Below are 20,885 nucleotides of genomic sequence, written 5' to 3'. Positions count from 1 at the left end.
GGTAAGTACCATCATTGTGACCGTTTTACTGATGAAGAAAATTGAGGCTTTAAGCCTCAATCTTTAAGATTTATGAACTTGCTAGATCGCACAATAACAAAATAAGAAAGGCTGGATTCAAACCTAGGTCTGAAAAACCAACCAAACCCATTGCGGTCAAATTGATTCCGACTCATAGTGACCCTGTCGAACAGAACAGAACTGCCCCATAGGGTTTCCGAGGAGCGCCTAGCTGGATTCGAACTGCTGACCTTTTTGTTTCGCAGCCCTAGCTCTTAACCACGACGCCACCAGTTTTTCCAACCTAGGCCTAGCAGACTTCAAAACCAGAATGGCTTAAGCCCTACACTGGTCTCTCATTGCTGGGCGGTATCCATAAACAGTCTTCAAGGAGGACGGGCAGAAGGGCCTGCTTGTGTGAAATGCAAAGGCCCTTTCGAATCCTTCCCGATTCCTTGACGGCTTCCACCACGGGAGGAGCTAGGGTCGTGCTTACTTCGCGCTAGGGATGCTCAGGACAAACGCCCTCCCGTTTGTTTCCATCTCCTCTGTCGGGGTTACCTCCTCCCTTCCCGGCACGTGGAGCCGTCGCGGGCTGGGCAGGGTCCCTCAGGGTCATCTCCGGCGGTGGCCAATGGCCGTGCCCGGGGGCAGAGCCCGTCCCCCGAGTGGGGAGCAGCGTGTTGCTAAGTGCAGGGAAGAGACCGATCCCGCGGCGTCAGCAAAGGGAGGGGGGAGGCGAGAGTTAGAGCGGGTGGGGCGGGGGCGGAGGGAGGGAGTGTGGGAAGCCCGAGCCCGCGCCGGAGGGAGGTGCGCCAGAGCGCACACCCACTCGGATCCCGAGCCTGGGCGGCGCGCGGAGCTCGGAGCCGCCGGCAGAGCTGCGGCCGCGCCCGAGCCCGAGCCCCAACCCGAGCCCGAGCCCGAGCTCCAACCCGAGCCCGAGCCCGAGCCCGAGCCCGAGCCCGAGCGCGCGCCTGCTTCCAGCCCGGCTCCTACTGCCGGTCGGCGGGACTCGGGGGGATGGAAGATTCCCAGGAGACGTCTCCGTCCTCCAACAACTCCTCGGAAGAGCTTAGCTCTGCCCTGCAGTTGTCTAAGGGGATGTCGATCTTCCTCGACGTAAGTAGCGATGGAATGAGTTCGGTTGGTGGGCCCCCGACACCTTCACCTGTCTTCTTCCCTCTGTGTGTATGTGTGAGTGTGTGTGTGTGTGTATGTGTGAGTGTGTGTGTGTGTGTGTGTGTGTGTGAGTTGAGGGGACTTCTGTCCAGGTGCTCATCAGCCGGGGTTTTGCTCCCAGAGCATGGGTGAAAACTACCTCCTATCCCCTCGCACCACCCCTCAAGTAAAAAACCCACAGAGGTAGATGCTGGAGAAAGACTGCCACTCAACTTGTAAAAAGGCTGTCTGTCCCAGATCTCCAACTTGGGACTAAAGAACCCTTAACGAAATCTCAAAAGTTAAATTAACCAACAGCCTGGGTTTCGATAGAGACTGGATTGTAAATACAACAGTCTCCATTTGAATGAATTGGACGTTTTAAGGGAACTAAGGGAGGAAAGGCGTTGTCTCAACTGACCTTTAATGTGCCCGATTTGCAAACCCCAGCCTCGCTAATGCTCTAAGGGGACAGGGAAGCAGCAGAGATTGCGATGACCCTATCCTCCGCCAGCCCCTTGGAAAACAATTACTTTGAACACATTTATTTTTCTTTTTGCAGACGTGGCCAAGATCTCTTTCATGATTGATTCTTTTTTTCAATGCCACCTCGTATTTTTCCTTTTTTCTTCATGCCTTTCACCTTTCCTGTATCTCTCCAAGTTGTAATTACTATTATTATCTTCATCAATCCTAGCTTTTGGACTAGACGTCTTCCCTTTGGTTCTATCCCTCGCATTTGGTATTGACTCCCTTCCTCCATTTCTCTGATGGAATGGTCTTTCTTTCCCCTTCTCAGCTATTTTTCTGCCCTCACGCTGTGGTTTTTATTTTTACAGTAGTTTTATTTATTTATTTCTCAGTTTTGCTTCGCTCTCCCTGTCTGCTGTTTTTGTATTCTATATTTTTCACCCCGTTGCCCAGCTCTTTTCTCTGCCCTTGGGTTTCGTGGTTTTCCTATGCCTCAGTTGCCTCCTGGGATTCTGACTCTCTAAGCCCCTCACTTGTCACGCTCACGCTGTCCCCCAGGTTGCCTCTGGCTCACTGGGGACAATTCCAGTCTCTTGTTTAGGCATGATAGAAAATGGACAGAGGGCATGGAGGTGGGCTGAGTGCTATTTGCTTTACTCTTCTCTGAGTTATCGTTTCTTATTAAAATCAAAACGAGTGGGAGATAGGTCAGATGCTAAATACATTTCTTTGTGCGAGGGATGAAAATATGAGGAAAGCCAATTATCAGTATCATAATGATGAGAGGCAGATAATGAAGATATTGGGGGAGAGGCTAGAAGCTGGCTCGAGTTTATTTTGAATGAATTAGCTGGACTTTATTTAATTGGGAGAGAAATTCCTATCAATAATTTAAGGTAATCTGCAGCAAATGATATAGATAAGTTCACTCATGTCTCCTAGCAGCCTTCCCCCGCCCCCCGCCCCCATTTCATGCTGTTCCAATCTGGGATCCAGGCATTCCCTACTGGCCATCTTCTTCCCACCAAAGCATGTATCTGATTCCTATTTATTTACTCAGTAAGCCCACTCATTGCGGTCTAGTTGATTCTGACTCGTAGTAACCCCATAGGACAGAGTAGAACTGCCCCATAGAGTTTCCAAGGAGCACCTGGTGGATTTGAACTGCCAGCCTTTTGGTTAGCAGATGTAGCTCTTAACCACTACGCCACCAGGGTTTCCCATTTACCCAGCAAGACTGTTTAAGTAGCTATTCTTCAAGAGCACTCAGCTCTGCTGGTTGGGGTCAACCATATGATGTTATTGATGCTAATGGTTTAACTGGCCGATGATATTCTTTCAGGTCCCGCCATTCAGGGCCATAAAGCTCTTGAGGAACTGAGCTGGGAGAAGGGGAGAGGGTACCCCAGCACAATTGTGAGGAAAATCTTCAGGCACAGGAGAAACTCAGGGCCCCTGAAAATCATGTTAGTTATGAAGCTGATGGCTAAATTACGATTAAGTTGATTTATAGAGGACAGGAGGGGCCTCCATTCATTCTGACCCAGTCTTCGTTCTGTCCCCCAAGAATATCAACTGCCTGATAAGTCACCCTGTCCCTTTTTTTTTTTTTTTTTGTTAAAAGCAGTTTATCAAGTCCTGGTGATAGGATGGAGATGAATTGGATTGAAGCTATATAAATGGAAAGTCATCCTCCCAGACATACAAACCAACCTTGGATGGAGCGCTCAATCTACTGCCTTTAAAATGAGAGAGAGAAAATTTAATCTTCTTTATCATTAAACATACATGATTATTTCCAAGTTCTATAAGTAAATAGTATCAGATCCTTGCCCTAAAGGAACTTGTGGTCTGTGAGTAGGGTACACCTGCCTTCTTCTATCTCTTATTTCTAGACATTTAGAAATAAAAACATAAAACTGATTTCATATGAGAGGTGTTGACATGCTTGTTTTCTAGTAAAATGGTAGAGTCTACAAGAAATAACTGCCTTTGGATTTTATCTCAAAAAGAAGAGATTTTGTTTATACTTTTTTATGAGATAGTTTGTGAAAAATCTGACACTCTGGTGAAATATGTCACATAAAAAAGGATTTGTTACTTAGGGAGTTTTGAATTATTCATTTCTGATCGTATTGCTTTTAGCAAAATAAAATATGAAATATAAATTCATCCATTCATTTGATTAGTTTTAAGATATTCTGCTAGCACTATTAGGAAGGGTTACATTTTGATGTAGATCGTAATAAATGGTAGACTTTTTGTATTTCAAAGAGGAACAAATGAAATTGATTGTAGGCTTCTGCATCACCCAGAATAATTTCCAAATTTAAGCAAAACTTTGATTTCAAGTCTTTACATTCTAGTGCCATTGGAGTAATCAATCTTCTAAGAAGTTATTTAAACTGCTTTTCAGAATATTGCAAAATAACTTGACATATTTAACTGATTAGAAACAAGAGACAGATGTTTAACAAGAAAATCAGAAAGAGATTTCCTTCACCTGTTGGTTTTTTGCTTCATTTTCTGATCACCAAATCAGAAATAATAATGAGTATGATACTTATCAAGGTGGTTGTATTAAATAAGAATCCATGGGATAGGAAACAGAAAAAAATGAAATATGCTGTATAAATTTGGAATATTATTGCTACATCAGTGTTCCATGTTGAATGCATAAAGAACAGTAGCTAAATCCACAAACTACAACGGTGATTTCTTTATGAATATGGTTTATATGATTTTCTTTCTAAAAAATTATGTAAATTAACTATTAGTTTATCATACGTATTCTTGAACACCTGTCAGGGCTTTGAAAACCTAGCACTGGTACCACCCTAAGCCAGCACACTAAGGCTGGTGCCATGCATTCCCACAGAGGGCATCTACCATCCAAAGGAGAAGAGTTGAACTGGGTCCAGTGTGCAACTCCACTGAAGGGCCAGGAGGATAACAATCATGTCCCTTCTTACACTAGAGCACTGTCCTTTCCCAGGTTGCTGCATTCCAGACCAGAAAATGAACTCTTTAATTTACAATCTAGCCCAAGTGTCTTGTGGACCCTCTTTTGAACCACTACATTAATCAATGCTACTGTACAATGACAGAAAAATAAACTTTCATTCATTCCCGAAAGGGAGATCAATCCCAAATGGAGTTGATTGCAACCCCACCCACTGGATGCTACTCTCCTCCCCAGCAGTTCTCTGATTTTTAACTGAGGGAAGGGCATGGCTTTTTTCTACTTCATTGGTGAGGTAGAAGTAGGCACTGAAGGTTGGGAAGAAGAGAGGTACCTTTACTGTTTGTCCTTCTACCACCTAAGCATACACACCCAGCTACACCCTGAACACAAGGCACAGTGTCTGGATAGTCAGGGACTTCATGGGAATGAGTATTCATTTTCCTCACAAATATACTTAAGTCCCAAACTCTGTTTGAGACGTGAGATGGATAGAGGCCTATAACCACTTTTCAGGTATGATAGTTCTGTGACTGAATTCTGTTACAACCACACACTTCCTGTTTGCCTAGTGACACAAGCACAGTTGACACAGTTGATTATTTCAGGGGGGCTCAGGGGTAGAATTCTCACCTTCCATGCAGAAAACCGGGGTTCGATTCCTAGCCAATGCACCTCCTCCTGTGCCCTACCACCTGTCCATCAGTGAGGGCTTGTGTGTTGCTATGGCGCTGTACAGGTTTCAGCAGAGCTTCTAGACCAAAATGGACTAGGAAGAAATTCAGCCAAAGAAAACTCTATGGATCACAGTGATTTGATCCTCAGCAGATCATGGGGCTAGCACAAGACTGGACAGTGCTTCGTTCCATTGTGCATGAGGTCACTATGAGTAGGGGCCAACTCGACAGCTAACAACAACAAAGTCCATTTGAGAGAATGGCAGTTAACTCCATCGTCTGCTCTCATTGGCAAGGTATATGTCATTCAACTAATTTTAGAAACTAGCAGAAAGAGCTCAGGTGCTAACTGAAAGTTCGGTAGTTCAAGTCCACCAGCAGCTCCGTAGAAGAAAGATGTGGCAGTCTACTCCTGTAAAGGTTACAGCCTTGGAAACTCATGGGCCAGTCTACTCTGTCCTGTAGGGTCGCTATGAGTTAGAATTGACTCAATGGCAATGGAATGGAATTTCACTGTTCGTATACACTAAATATTGTTTTCATACACAGGGCTTACCCTAAGCAAAATTGGGAATGTGCTCATTCCCTTTTCTCCATCCACCTTTCAGTGCCCACTTCCCTCCATTCTGTCTCATGGTGACTAGTGGCCTGGTAGCAACACTACCTTCTGGATGTCCAGGCCCACTCAGCATGATTCACCAACTAGGTCTTCTCTTCTAGGTGGTCCTCCATGTTCTGGGTGGGTCCAGAGCCCTTCTCTAAATCCACATTGCTCAGGAGTCCATTAAGTGACTGACTAGCTCATTTTATCTAATTTTAACCTGGATAGGGTAGGAAAGGACCGCTGGTGGTGCAGTGGTTAAAGTGATCATCTGCTAATCAAAAAGTCAGCGGTTCAAACCCACCAGCCACTCTGCAGGAGACAGATGTGGCAGTCTGCTTCTGTAAAGATTACAGCTTTGGAAACCCTGTGGGGCAGTTCTGTTCTGTTCTATAGGGTTGCTACCAGTCGTGATCCACTCTACAGCAGTGGGTTTGGGTATAGGGTAGGAACCACTTAAGAAATAGTAGTTCAGTGAATGACTGTTACTGTGTTAATTTGTTATGCCTCCAAGATAAGGTGCCTTTTAACACCTCCCTTCAATAATTTGAAGTGAGGATTGAGGAATTTTAGGTAAGGGCATCAAATAATGTATTTTTAAGATAAAGGATTCAATTTGATAATCCTTAAATTATAGCAAAAGCATAATAACACCTGCATTTAGACTTCAGTCTGACCTTAATATTCAAACTTATTTATCCTTCATCTAGTTTTATGAATCGGTGAGGTTAACTGGCCCAGATTACTGTAGTAACATACCATAATAAATTCAGTTCTTATCTGTGGTACATTTTTATTGGTCTGTGGGCTCAGGGGCAAAATTTGCAGCAGAGACAATTCTGTTCATATTTAATCACAAAGAACTGTCTTAATACCACAATCTACTGTCTTAATTTCATCCTCAAGAGGCTGAATCCTATTTACGATTGCTCTTTCTGAGATGAAATGACAGGGGTCTTAGGGTCCAGATCTTTGGTGTGTAGTTATTCCTCTCCAGGAGACAGTCTAGTCACTTGGAACCGGTGAGACACGATAGAGCATGAAGTAGAACCTTAGAGTGTATCAGAGGTAAGACATAGGCTGCTTTTTGCATTTCTCTAAACCTCAGCTGGGGTTCCCAGGTGCCAGGGGAGGGAGAGAAAAGTAAATTGTGATGGTGAGATGGGTCCTCAAAATCACTGTTGGAAATCGCCTCTGTGAAGTAAAGAGTTTGTGTCTCATTCAGCTGTAACTATAAAAGCTCCTATTATGGAAGCAGTCTTCCGGCAATAATTACATAAAAAAGAATTTTCGTACACTTAGCAAAAAGCACACACTTCTTAAAAACAGGGCGATGCATATCTGTTGCTAGAAAAGTTCCATGAGTGAGGTTATTTACTTAATAATGTTAATATTTGATAATAAAGCCCACTGTAGTAATGACTAGATTTATCTATACCTCATCTCCATGAAGTCAGCAGAAGGAAAGGAGGATAACGTTTCTTATAGTAAAAAAAAACCAAACCCAGTACCATCGAGTCGATTCCAACTCATAGTGGCCCTATAGGACAGAGTAGAACTGCCCCATAGAGTTTCCAAGGAGCACCTGGCAGATTCAAACTGTTGACCCTTTGGTTAGCAGCGGTAGCACTTAACCACTACGCCACGAGGGTTTCCACTTCTTACAGTAGAAGGCAGTAAAACAGACAACTTTGGGAATAAGAATAATTGTTCGTGCTTCATGCTGGCTACCCAGAAGTGATGATCTATTTAACCATAACTTCAAGTTTCCCAGAAAAAAAAAAATTCTCAAGTACCCCTTCTAAAATTTGTCTTTGCAATATGGTAGAGGAACTTTTGGGGGGCAGTATAACAGGTTATTGTTGTTGTGTGCCGTCAAGTGGATTTTGATTCATAGTGACTCTATATGACACAGTAGAACTGCCCCATAGGGTTCCCTAGGCTGTAATCTTTATAGGAGCCGATCACCAGGTCTTTTCTTTCACAGAGCAGCCTGCAGGTTTGAACTATCAACCAAGTGCTTAATCATTGCTCTACCAGGGATCCTTATATATAACATAGCTGTGTGTTATATGGATTTTCTTCTATAACTATACAGTATCAGTTAGGGCTAATTTGATTTCAGGTAACAGAAAAAAAAAAACAAAAAACTTTTAAGATTTAAAAAATCTGAGATCACCTGGTCAGGATGACTTGATCAGGGGCTGAGAGAGCGTTACTAGGGTTCAGTCTCTGTCAGCCTCTGGACTCTGCTTTTCTGAGTGTTGCTTATTTCCAGCTTATGTATGTTAACAAAATGACTAAGCAGCTCCTTATCTATGAACATTCCAGGTTCAAAGCCAACAGAAAGGAAAGTGTGTCTCCCAGAATCTCAAGCAAAACTGTGGCCTGTCATTCCCCGGCCCCAGTGTGATCATGCCTGAATAGTCATTGTGGCAGGAGGGATGTGACCCTCTGTTTTCCAGGCTTAAGTCCTTTGCCCAGCCATGCAAAAGACCGTAGTTGGAGCAAAGATTGGTTTTCCAGAAGAAAATTGAAAGTCATTATCAAAGAGTAGTATATACTGGGTGTCCAGAGTTTATATTCACTAAAGATATATCAGAATAGGTCCAAGATAATATAATTAACTCATAGAAGTAAAGAAAGATATACCTTAGATGTGAATTTCTATTTATTAACACTTAATTTCTTCTTAATTTTTTTCTCCTAGCTTTATTGATGTATAATTGACTTACCCTAAACTGCACATACTTGAAGTATAAATTTGAAGAGTTTTATATATACACGTGATGAAACCATTACTACGATTAAGATAATAAAGATATATGTCACCTCCAAAAGTTCCCTCATGCCCAATGTCATGGATTGAATTGTGTGTCCGCAAAATGTGTGTCAACTTGGCTAGGCTATGATTCCCAGTATTGTGTGGTTGTCCACCATTTTGTGATCTGATGTGACTATTCTATGTGTTGTAAATCCTAACCTCTATGATGTTAATGAGGCAGGATTAGAGGCAGTTATGTTAATGAGGCAGGATTCAATCTACAGAATTAAGTTATATCTTGAATCAATCTCTTTTGAGACATGAGACAGAAGTGAGCAGAGAGGATGGGGACCTGATGCCACCAAGAAAGAAGAGCCAAGAGCAGAGTTCTTCCTTTGGACCCAGGGTCCCTGTGCCAAGAAACTCCTAGATGAGGGAAAGATTGATGACAAGGTCTTTCCCTGAGAGCTGACACAGAGAGAAAGCCTTCCCCTGGAGCTGGTGCCTGAATCCAGACTTTTAGGCTCCTAGACTGTGAGAGAATAAATTTCTGTTTGTTAAGGCCATCTGCTTGTGCTATTTCTGTTACAGCAGCAGTAGATAACTAAAACACTCTCTTATAATCCATCCGTTCTTGCCCTACCCATTCCTGGGCTACCCTTAATCTACTTTCTGTCACTATAGATTGGTTTACATCTTCTAGAATTTTATAAAAATGGAATCATACAGTAAAAAAAAATTTTTTTTTTTTCATACAGTAGGTACTTCTTTTTGTCTAGGCTTTTTACTCAGCACAATTATTTTGAGACCCATCCACATTCTTGCATGTATCAATAGTTTATTCCTTCTTATTGCTCAGTAGTACTCCATTGTATTGATACACCATAGTTTGTTTATTCTTTTATCTGTTGATGAACATTTGGGTTGTTTTTGGTTTTTGGCTATTACAAATAAGATCTCAATTGGGAAGCCTTCGTTTAAAATTGAATTAGTTTTATTCAATAATGCTTGAATTGTATATGAGTATAATGTTCACTGCAATACTTTAAAAAAAAGGTGATACATTTTTTTTTCTTTTTTTCCATTCCAGATACTGAGGAGAGCAGATAAAAATGGTAAGACCAAAAATCTGTAGTTTTCTACTTATTAATCTCTTACCTTTTAGGCCACTTTATAAAGAATACTGTGGAAGAAAAGCACTAGAAATTGACAAAAAAAAGTGTCAATGTCTTGGACTAGTAACAGTTTTAGGCAAGTAAACAGTTCCATATATTCATGAGAAAGATTTACATTTGACTGGAAGATGGAATTTATGTCCTTGAGTGAGGGGCACTTTCATATTTGGGCTCTGGCTCTTTCCTTTTATGTTTTAAATTAGCTTTAAAGTAATAAAGACTTGTATTTATTGAGTGTCTACTGTGTGCCAGGTGTTATGCGGGCATTATGTCTTAGAGTTGTTAAGATACAGAGCTAGGACTCTGTCTGTGTGACATCAAAGTCTAGGCTGTCCACACTGACCTTAATAGTTGCCACAGGGCTGCTTCACTGTAAGAAGATTGCCTAGAAGTTGCATTGCCAGATTTATCTCCACCCCATACACTTTTCAGAGTGTGTTTACTGAGAGTGATAATTCAGAGAATTGGGCGATGGCGAGTCAGAAGGGAGAAAGTGCTATGTCAAAGGAACTAGAGTTTAAATGACACCTGCATGAAGTCTAATTATAAGTGGTCATAAGCAATATCTTTTGACTGCCTTTATTCCATTAGAAATTTTGTTTCATAGAATATCAAATTAGAGCTTATTAAGTTTATGCTGCTGCTATAGTATAAGTGCTATAATAGAGGTATATTCTTGACAAGAGTTTCTTGACAAATCTAGGATACAGAGGGTCCTTTCCCTTTCTTGAAATCCCGATTCTTCTCTGTGGGGAGAGATTACAGTCAGAGCCTAGATCTGACAGTTTAAAGACAGACCTTGTAGTCTAGTTACCCACTTAGTTACCATACAATATAAAAAATAATACCCTAAGGAGCAATAAAATAGTGTCCCAAGTCTTGCTAATATTTAACTGTGCTGTCCATCAAAGTGTTTTCTCTAATTATGTTGTGGTGCTTTATATATTATCAATTCAAAGAGGCTTCTCTTTTCACTTGAAGCTCTCAATTTTCAGGACAAGCAGTGATGCCATCTTCCCATCTTCTAGTTCCCGCCCTATGGCCTGGTACCAGATGTCCAGCCCCAGTGACGCCTAATGCACAATTGAATAGCCCATCAGGCTCCATGCCACCTGCATCTCATTTCAGCCACCATCTTCAGCTCAGAAATGCTTTATCTCCCTCTCTTCCCAAGGTCCTGGATCTCTCAGGCCATCTGTTCATTTCCTGGACTACAAGGCTCCAATTTAGGGAAATACTATTATCTGTGTATCTATCACTCTTCAATTTAGGGAAGTACTATTATCTTTGTATCTATCACTCTTCTTTCCATCAAAAGTTACTTCCTTGATGGGCCATTGTTATACTCCATTAAAAAAAAAAAAAGTTGCCATCAAATTCACTCTGACTCATGTTAACTCCAAATTGTGAGAGTAGAACTGCCCTCCATAGGATTTTCAATGGCAGATTTTTTGGAAGTAGATCACCAGACCTTTCTTTCAAGATCCCAACCTTTGTGTTAACAACTGAGCGTGTTAACATTTACACCACACAGGGACTCCTTATAATGCATAACCCGTTGCCGTCGAGCCAGTCTTGATTCATAGTGACCCTATTAAAAAAAATAGGACAGAGTAAAACTGACCTATTGTGTTTCCAAGTCTTTAAATCTTTATGGAAGCAGACTCCCCACATCTTTCTCCTGTGGAGCACCTGGTATGTTTGAACTGCTGACCTTTAGGCTAACAGCTGAGTATTTTAACCACTGCACCACAGAGCTCCTTTATTTAAAAGGCACTTAATAAACCAATTCACAAGACTTAATGGCTGATGATAACCTCATATGCTGTGCTGCACAGAGAGTGGTCATTTGTGCTGGCAGCCCCGTGTGATCCAGCTCAGTCCCATATTTCCTAACATGTGATACCTCTTCCCTCTTTGCTCCATTTCCTCATGCCAGATTCTAATGTGCTGTCACAGCTACCTGTTCTCGTGCTCTTATCCCCCACAATCCTCACCACGCATCCCCCTCTACAGCCCATGGAAGCACTCAGGATTCCCTGAGCACCCCTCGGTCTTCCAGGCCTCTGTGATGTGGCCTCCACTTTCACCTCTGCCTGCTCTAACCTTTCGACCCTTACCTGGCTATAGAACTCTCAGGTATTGTTAGGCTCCTGCTCTAAGGCCCTTTATCTGGGAAGCCTTCTCCAGTTGCCCTGGTAGAGCCCTGACGCCACTGTGCTCTTATGCTGGAGCCCTTATGGTGGAGGACTGCAGCTATTTTCTGGAGAATTCTCCTTCTCTATGCCCACTGTGCCTCTCTGGGAAAAGAACTTGTCTTATGACTAGACACTATGGCTGGCGAGTACTAGATGCTCACTGGATATTTGTTTAATCAATTAAAAATGACTGAGGATGCTGCACTCCATTACCCATCTCCCTTCTGACTGTTCACTCTTCCTCTGCCTTTCATCCCTCCTTCCTCTTTTCCCCTGTTCTCAGTAAAAGTCAGGGGAGGGTGGATCAGGCAGGCTTGGGTTTCAATCACGACTATGCCATCTAGTAGCTTTGTGGCTTTGGCTGACTTAAGCTCTGCACCATTAGCTTTGACATCTATAAAGTAGAGAAGATGACATCTACCTCTGTCATAGTGCTATTATAGAAAATAAATGAGGTATTGTGTGTAAATTCCCCGGTGCAGTACCTGGCACACAGTAAGAACTTAATACATGATTATTGTGTATTTATGGTTATGGTTACCATTATCACTTCTGCTATTGAATGCTTGAGTTGTTATCCGTGCTGTGGTGTCTTGGTTATCTGAAATACTTGGTGACATTCCAGTCATTTCTATTTCAGTGGAGTTTAGTGAAAAAAAGTAAAAAATAAGGCTATTTATCATGCATGTAGAATTGAAAAAGGGAAAAAGGATGGTGGATAATCTAACGTAAATGAGAAGATACTGGCACAAAAGTAACCATTTTTCTCTACCATGTGTTCGTCACATTCTGTATTTGCAAATAAACAGCTGTTAGATATATTTGATCCCTTGGTAACAGAACCTCGTATAATAGAGTCCCTTGCGGACGGCATAATTGGTGATGGAATAATGAAGGGAATGAGAAGTGGTAAGCACTATGATAGTTATCTAGCCAGAGTACAGATTTAGCTTTTGGAATGTATTTGACATAGAAGAGAAGCTGCTGAAGAAGTGGAAAAAACAAAAACAAAACTTGATTAGTGATTAGCTATAATAATAGGTCTTAGAGAGTTTTTTTTTTTTTTTTCTGGTCGTTGTTTTTAAATCATAGGCTAGGATCCTAGATATAAAGATAGGCTTCAAAATAGGATTGCTTTGGAAAGACACAAGGACTTTGGTCTAAAAAGATGAGGATTAAATTTAGAAATGCAAACCTCAAGAAAGCTTACTTATATGCAGGTTGAATGAAATGGAAATATGTGAGTATTTGTAAAACTTGAAAAAAAGATTCTTTTTAACCTTAGAAAAAGGCTAAAGAAAAAGGCTCATAGTAATGAATAATATCATCAAATTACTCTTGTTGGTTTGTACTTGCTAAGATTCTCTGCCATTTTTTAAATGTAGTTAATATATACATGTTTTTTTTCTTAAATAATATTTTATTGAGTTTTTGGTGTAAGTTTACACAGCAAGCCAGGTTCTCATTTAACAATTTTCATACAAATTGTTCAGTGACATTAGTTACATTTATCACAATGTGTCAATATGCTCTTTAATTGTGTTTTGTTTTTTTCCTTTCCAGTGCTTTAGTTTCCCTGCCCCTTTATCTAGTAGGGCACCGATCTTACGGGTAATATCCTTTATTTTGTATGCTACTCTGCTATCGTACTAAAAGGTGATCCCAGAGGGTAGGCTCAGTTCTAGGTTTAAAGAGTGTCTCAGGGTGATAGTCGCAGGGAGTCCTCTGTCCTCCACTGGTCCAGTTTGTCTGGATGATTAGTGGTGAGAGCCGGGTACCATCTAGTTACCCTGGTCCCAGGTGGTTGACCTTGTAGCTCCTGTAGATTTGATTCTACTGCAAACTTTTGTTTACCTACTTACTGTTTTGCTCCTGTTGAGCAGAGACCCACAGTTTTGTCTTAGATGGCTGCTCCCCAGCTTTTAAGACCCAGGTGCTACTCACTTCACTAGTATGCAATTGTGATTTTTCTGGATTATGTTATATCAGTTGACTAAGTTGTCCCATGAAGCTATAGTCCTAAGCCTTCAAACCCAGAAAACCAGTCTTGGAAGGTGTTTGGTTGTGTCTGAAGAGTATCTTTCTGTCTTCAGTGAATATATGTGCCTGCACCCACGTGTTTGTATTTACACACACTGAGAGAGAGTCACTGTAGGGTTACTATAGGGCGGAATTGACTCAACAGCAATGGGTTTGGCTTTTTTGGTTTAGATACTTCTGTCTTTCTCACCTATGTACACACCTGTATTTATCCACGTACCAGTTTGCCTATACTCATCCATATGTGCTCAAACACTCAATTTTACTTGGGTTGTGCTGTGCTAACTACATTCCCATTTGATACCACTTTTCTCATCACCCAAAATAACAAGTCTGTATGGTCTAAAGTGTACTTTCCCCTCCCCCCGGTAACCACCAATGAACATTAGTCTCTAATTATTTATCTATTCTTGTCTTCTTATAAAAGAGGGATTGTACAATGTTTGTCTTTATATGTTTGACTTATTTCATTTAGCATTATGCCCTCCAGGCATTATTTATATGTAAAACAAAATATTTGCCCTCTCAACATTTTCTTACAGGTACAATTCAGTGGCATAGTTATGTTTGTGGATCCATGCCATTCTTGATCAGCAAATAGATAGTTTGTATGGGTGGCACTTTTTATCCCAATTTAATGACAGCTACCTTTTAAAAAAAAAAAATTTTTTTTTTTTTTTATCTTTAAGAGCTGCTTATAGTTTTTCTCTATGACATTTTGACCAGTCCAGCAGCCTGTACATTTTAAATCTGCAAGGGCAGAGATGGTGACTGTTTTACACACCACCACTCCATAGTGGTGAGGAAAATGCCAGTTACATCATAAAAAAAAGAAAGAAAAATCTTTTTTTTTTTTGCTCAATAAATATTTGTGAATCGCTTTGTAAGGAGTGCTTAACCAACAGCTTGACCTTGAAAACTGAAGGAACACAACTAAATATGTCATTAAAAAAAATAATAATAAGACTAAATACTGTTGTCGCTTATGTGCTATTTATTAATTGACAGTATTAGCTACAATTTATTGGAGGTATATTTTGGGATGGGCACTATTTTAGGTGTTTTGTATACATTATCTTCAATCATTATGAAAAGTCCACAGAATAGTCAATAATATAGCAAGTGGTAGGAATATAGACTTTTAGGTCAGATGAACCCCAGTGTCCTGGTTCTGCCTCTTTCTGGCTTTATGACTGTGAGCAACTTTCTCAACTTCCTTATGTTTTAGTTGGCTCGTCTGAAAAAGGGGGATAATAATATTACTTCTCTCAGAAGTTTGGCTTGAGAATTAAACAAGAATATGCCTGTAAAACACGTAGTCCTGATCTCGCACATAGTAATTACTCAGTATTTTTAGCTATTTTTATTATTATCCCTATATTTTTTTTAAGGGAAGTAATGAAATTTGTTGTTAGTTGCTGTCATGTCAATTCTGACTCATGGTGATTCCATGTGTGCAGAATAGAATTGTTCCATAGAGTTTTTAAGGCTGTGACCTTTTGGAAGCAGATCACCAGGCCTGTCTTCTGAGGTGCCTCTGGGTGAGCTTGAACCACTAACTTTTTGGCTAGTAGTCAATCGCTTAACTGTTTGTGCCAGTCATGGAGGTTAAGTTACTTTCTCCAGGCTGCATAGCATGTAAACAGCAGAACCAAGATTCTTGAACTCAGGTCTCTCCAACTTCAAATTTGGTGATCTTCTCACTTTTTTATATATGGTTGTATTTCAGTCTGCACACATATGTGTAGTTATAACCCTGAATTTGCAAAGATCTTGACTATAATCCCTCATTTCTCCAATACACACTAGTTTAATTGATTTAATACCCTCAATGCTTCCTTGTGATCTGAAATAATTATGAATGGTCTTTCTGTGAAAGACTAATCCACTTCAAGAAAATAACTTTAGCAATAAAAAAAGAAAAAATCCAATCTAAGAACAGTTAATGTAGTACTTGTGTGTTGGGAATATTTTGAAGACTTTGTTAGATCATTATATAGCCAGTATTAATAGATTGTATGAGAATTGTTAACAGCCTTTCAATTTGGTCGCCCAAAGTTTGGTTTATTCAACTAACTAAAAAAAACTAACATCTAATAATATGACCCTAGATGGAGGGGTGAACCAAGGATTCATTGTTGTTGTTGTTGGTTTTTCTGTTGAGTCAGTTCCGACTCATATGACCACATATGACAACATAGAACTGCCCATAGGGTTGTCTTGACTATAGTCTTTTTTGCAAGCAGATTACTAGGTCTAAGTGGGAGTATTTTTTCTGTAGGCAGAGGCATGGACTAGCAAACTTTCAGAGTGCCACTCAGAGCTCTGTGATTCTGGGTCTCCTTCAACCTGACAACAAGGCATCCTGAGCCAACTTTGATGTCAACTTCTGAGTCAGGCATCTCCACCACCAGTGGGCTGTCTAGCCCCACACATCTCTTCATCAGGACACGTAATCCCAAATGAGATGGAAAGTTTAAGGACGGGGTCCTGGAAATAAAGATTATTGGTGTAAGGCTGATCTTGTTTTTACCATTCTTCACTGTTTTCTCCAACTGTTGAGTAAAATTAGTGAAACTCAAAATCAGATAGCTTTTTATAGACCAAATTTGCAGCAGAGTGCTGAGAGCCCGATATTCATGTTTACTCTCAGACATATGCAAACTCTTCAGCTACACTTCTCCTAGCTTGAAAGTCAAAGCAAAGTCTAGTAAGAATGAGTCATTAAAAAAATCTCATGCCCTAACAGTGACCCTATTGAAAGAAGTGGTTCATCAAGCAGTACAAAATATAGGAGAAATCCAACAGTACAAGTTTTGACTGTAATGATTTTTTTTAAACAAAATAAGGGAAAACAGATTTTTTATTTCCATAGTATGATTTTTTTTCTAAGCTGCAAAGGAGTTTCACACTCATAAATGTGTTGCTTTTCTGCCAAAAGCAGAAACTATGAAAATTCTTATCTTTACATAGCTGGGCTTATCAGCTGTCACAGAAACAAATGGAAAATTCAGATCCAAATTACTGAGCCCACGAGGATGTTCATGGGCTGCCAAAGTTTCAGAAGCCAGGCCCTGTTCCAATACTAGATCCTAGAGCATGTAGACAGTACACCTAATCGGAGCCCTGGTGGTACAATGGTTAAACACTCAGCTGCTAACCTACTGGTTGGTGTTTAAACCCATCCCGTGACTCTGTGGGAGAAATACCTGGTGATCTGCTCCTGTAAAGATTACACCCTAGAAAACCCTATGAGGCAGTTTTACTCTGTCACATGGGATTGCTGTGAGTTGAAAGTTGAATCTGTAGCACCTAACAACCTTCCCTACAATATGACTTCTACTGTAAGTGCTTCCTGTATTGGAGAGCTATAGGACGGCAGTCCACAATTCCTTTCCCTTTCCGTTCATGCAATTTAATCGTCTTTTCTACTTCATCTACATCTGAGAAGCATGTGGCTTTATGCTTATGACTTTGCCATCAGATTAAAAACAAAAAAACAAAAAACAGTTGCGGTGGAGCCAGTTCTGACTCATGGCAACCCCATGTGTTGCAGACTAGAACTGTTGTCCATAGGGTTTTCATGGCTGCGGCCTTTTGGAAACAGCTGCAGGCTTCCTTCCAACGCACCTCTGGGTGGGTTTGAACTACCAGCCTTTTGGTTAGCAGCCAAGTGCTTATCCATTTGCACAATCCAGGAAGCCACCATCAAATTACGTGAGTTTCAATCCCTGCTGCAGTTACTAATTGTGACCTGGGCAAACTACTTAAGTTCCTTATCTGTGAAAAAAAATGAAAACAGTGCATTTCTCTCAAACTTGTTGAAAGATTAAATGAGATAATATGCATGAACTTCTTAGAGCAATGCCTGGTCCAGGGGAGGTTCTTTATAAATGTTTCCAAATTTTGTTGTAATTCTTATTTTTATTTGGTGGAACTATCAATCACAATGGCCTTCCCACCCTCCTATTGGCTAAGAGATGTCCAAGCGATACACAGTGGAACAGCCATACTCTCTCTCCCAGTGGAAGGAAGTTGATTGGTGTTGAATTGTTCATGTGTCTGTGCCCAAAGGTTCTGCTCATGGTTACCTTACTAAGTAAGACCCCAGAGTTGTCCTGGTGCTTGTCCTGACCTTTCCCTGGTCATTCAGCTTTTCCTGCTTAAGCTACCTACAGCTGAGTCCTAATATAATTTCTTATGTGTCCTTAGAGTTGGCTCTTTATGCCGAAGACAAACTTTGGTTTCTTTGTACCACACTGAAAATTAAGGAACCTGAATTCATCGTATTCATGATTTCTAATTAAAAAGAATCAAAGAAATGCAAAAAAAAAAAAAAAGAAAGAAATGTGTGTGATATGTTTTATATTTGTCTCTCCTTGATTGTAGAAATATTGTGACACTGGCTTATGTTGGCTGTGTCTTCATGATGTCATAATAACCAGTGGATCAATGTAGTCCTCTAAAAGTAGCAATATTTTTATTTTTTTCACAACAATGATTCAATTGGTCATTAAACAGCTCCTTTTTAAGTATTTCATTAAGACTAATGAGAATTATGCATAGAAATGACAGTGTAAGGCTTTGAGATGGAAGATCTTAAGCTCTAGTCTCAACCTTCTCTTTCTTCCTCCATCCTTATTTACTTCATTCATTCAAGTGCTACTATGAATTGTTCCTATTTGCCAAACCCTGTGTTAGGCATTGAAGATACAAAAAATACACAGGGCTAAATTAAAGTTGGTATTCCATACACACACACACACACACACACACACACAGAGTAGATAATACGATGGAGGTTAATTAAATTAATGTTCACATTACAGTGGGGTATATACACATTAATTAGAAAATTATTATACACCATAACAAATACTGTGATAAAAATATACACTAGGTGGTTTATTGGAGTAATTTTTCTTAAATGTAAATCTGATCTTAACACTTTTCTGTTCAAAACCCTGCATTTGCTACTTATTGCCCATGGGATAAAATCCAGACTCCTTAGCATGGCTTTATCTTTCCAGCCTCCTCTCCACTCATAATCCCTTAAGGACACTGAGCTCCAGTCCTTCTAGCCTGCTGGGTATGACCGTCATCCTTCTGATTCTGAAGACTTCTGAACTTGGTGTGACATACAGCAGGCTTAGGAGTCAGAGGCTGAATTGTAAACTAGTTCTGTCATGTACAAGCTATGAAAATTTGAGTGTTACTTAAACCCTCAAGCTTGACTTATAGGTCTTCTGTGTTATGGTTGTTGTTTTAAGGTGCCATCGAGTCAGTTCCTACTCATAGCAATCCTACATACAACAGAACGAAACACTGCCTGGTCCTGCACCATCCTCACAACCATTGCCATATTTGAGCCCATTGTTACAGCCACTGTGTCAAATGAAATACCACAAGTAAAATACCATGCATGTAACATGGTAGACACTAAATAAATACTAGTGCCTTTGCCTGACTGTCCACCATTCTTTCCTCTATATTCTCATAGAATCTTGTATATTATATTGTATGCCTAGTGGTGGGTATACCTTTATACACTCAGTGATTGATACAATGCAGGATTCATGGTTAGTATTTCATAAATATACTAACTTGCTATGGAGCCATGGAGGTGGGCTTTCTTACCAGGGATGGCAAACCAACTCCGAGCATGCATCCTACCAGTGCAGCAAGTCAGAATAAAGAGAGTTTGATTTACTCTTGAAAAAAATCACCAGCCCTCTGAGTCCAAGTATTTTAGGTGGGACTTCATGCACCCCTATGAGCCCTGGTGGTGCAATGCAAAATGTTGACAGTTTGAATCCATCATCAATTCTACGGGAGAAAAATGTGGCAGTCTGCTTCCATTTACAGGTTTAAAAAAAAAAAAATTTTTTTTTTTTTTTTTATACAGGTTACAGCCCTGGAAACCATTTGGGGGCAATTCTACTCTGTCTTGCAGGGTTGCTATGCGTCAGAACCAACTTGACAGCAGTGGGTTTGGTTTTTTGGTTTCATACACCCCACCCCACTCCAGGGGTGGGTATGTACTCTATATTCTAAGTCTGGAAGTCAGTTCATTCAATCTCTGTTATTATTTCAAGGATAATCATGTGGCTCTATTGTGTTTTTACGCAAATAACACATGCCTTCTGCATTTGTTTGCAGGCCACACCCTCCCCCTGCCGAGGTATTTTCATAAATGTGCTAAGCTAATTTTATTATCTTGACATGTGGAAGAGGATTGGAATGGTAGTACTTATGAGGGTGTCTTGAAGAGGGTACATGTTATTTTCATAAAAATACAGTAGCTGGCCGATCAGAGAAAATCTTGAGATTCTTGCTAAAATTTTTATTTTGGGGGGGGGACACAATTCAATCCATAACACCTGGCAACCAGTTTCCCCTATTATGACCATGAATACATTAGTATATCTGTTAAAATTAATGAACCAATATCGATACATTATTACTAACCAAAGTTCATATTTTATTGAGGTTTCCTTCGTTTTTACCTAGTGTCCCTTCTCTGTTTCAGGATCCATCCACCATACCACATTATATTTAGTAGTCATGTCTCCTTAGGCTACTCTTGACAGTGACAGTTTCTCACACTTTCCTTGTTTTTGATGATCTTGACAGTTTTGAGGAATACTGGCCACATATTTATAGACTGTCACTCAGTTGGGATTTGTCTGATGTTTTTCTTTCTCATGATTAGATTGGGGTTATGGGCTTGGGGGAGGAAGCTCACACGGGTAGAGTGCCATCACATATTACTAAGGATTCATACTATCAACATGACTTATCTCTGTTGATGTTGTTCTTATTCATCTGGATGAGGT

The 20,885-nt window shown here is 40.5% G+C and overlaps 1 protein-coding gene across 1 annotated transcript in view; it reads left to right on the top strand.

Annotated features, from left to right (window-relative positions):
• The first annotated feature begins 921 nt into the window (after positions 1–921).
• Positions 922–20,885, top strand: part of NECAB1 (N-terminal EF-hand calcium binding protein 1) — a 162,069-nt gene continuing 142,105 nt past the window's right edge. The window contains exons 1-2 of the mRNA XM_049854509.1: positions 922–1,122; positions 9,727–9,751. Coding sequence (XP_049710466.1) covers positions 1,024–1,122; positions 9,727–9,751 — 124 coding nt within the window. The 5' untranslated portion in view covers positions 922–1,023. The remainder of the gene's footprint in view (positions 1,123–9,726; positions 9,752–20,885) is intronic.

This window comes from Elephas maximus, chromosome 15, assembly GCF_024166365.1.
Source record: "Elephas maximus indicus isolate mEleMax1 chromosome 15, mEleMax1 primary haplotype, whole genome shotgun sequence".
NCBI lineage: Eukaryota > Metazoa > Chordata > Mammalia > Proboscidea > Elephantidae > Elephas > Elephas maximus.
This window is presented reverse-complemented; position numbering and strand designations above follow the sequence as displayed.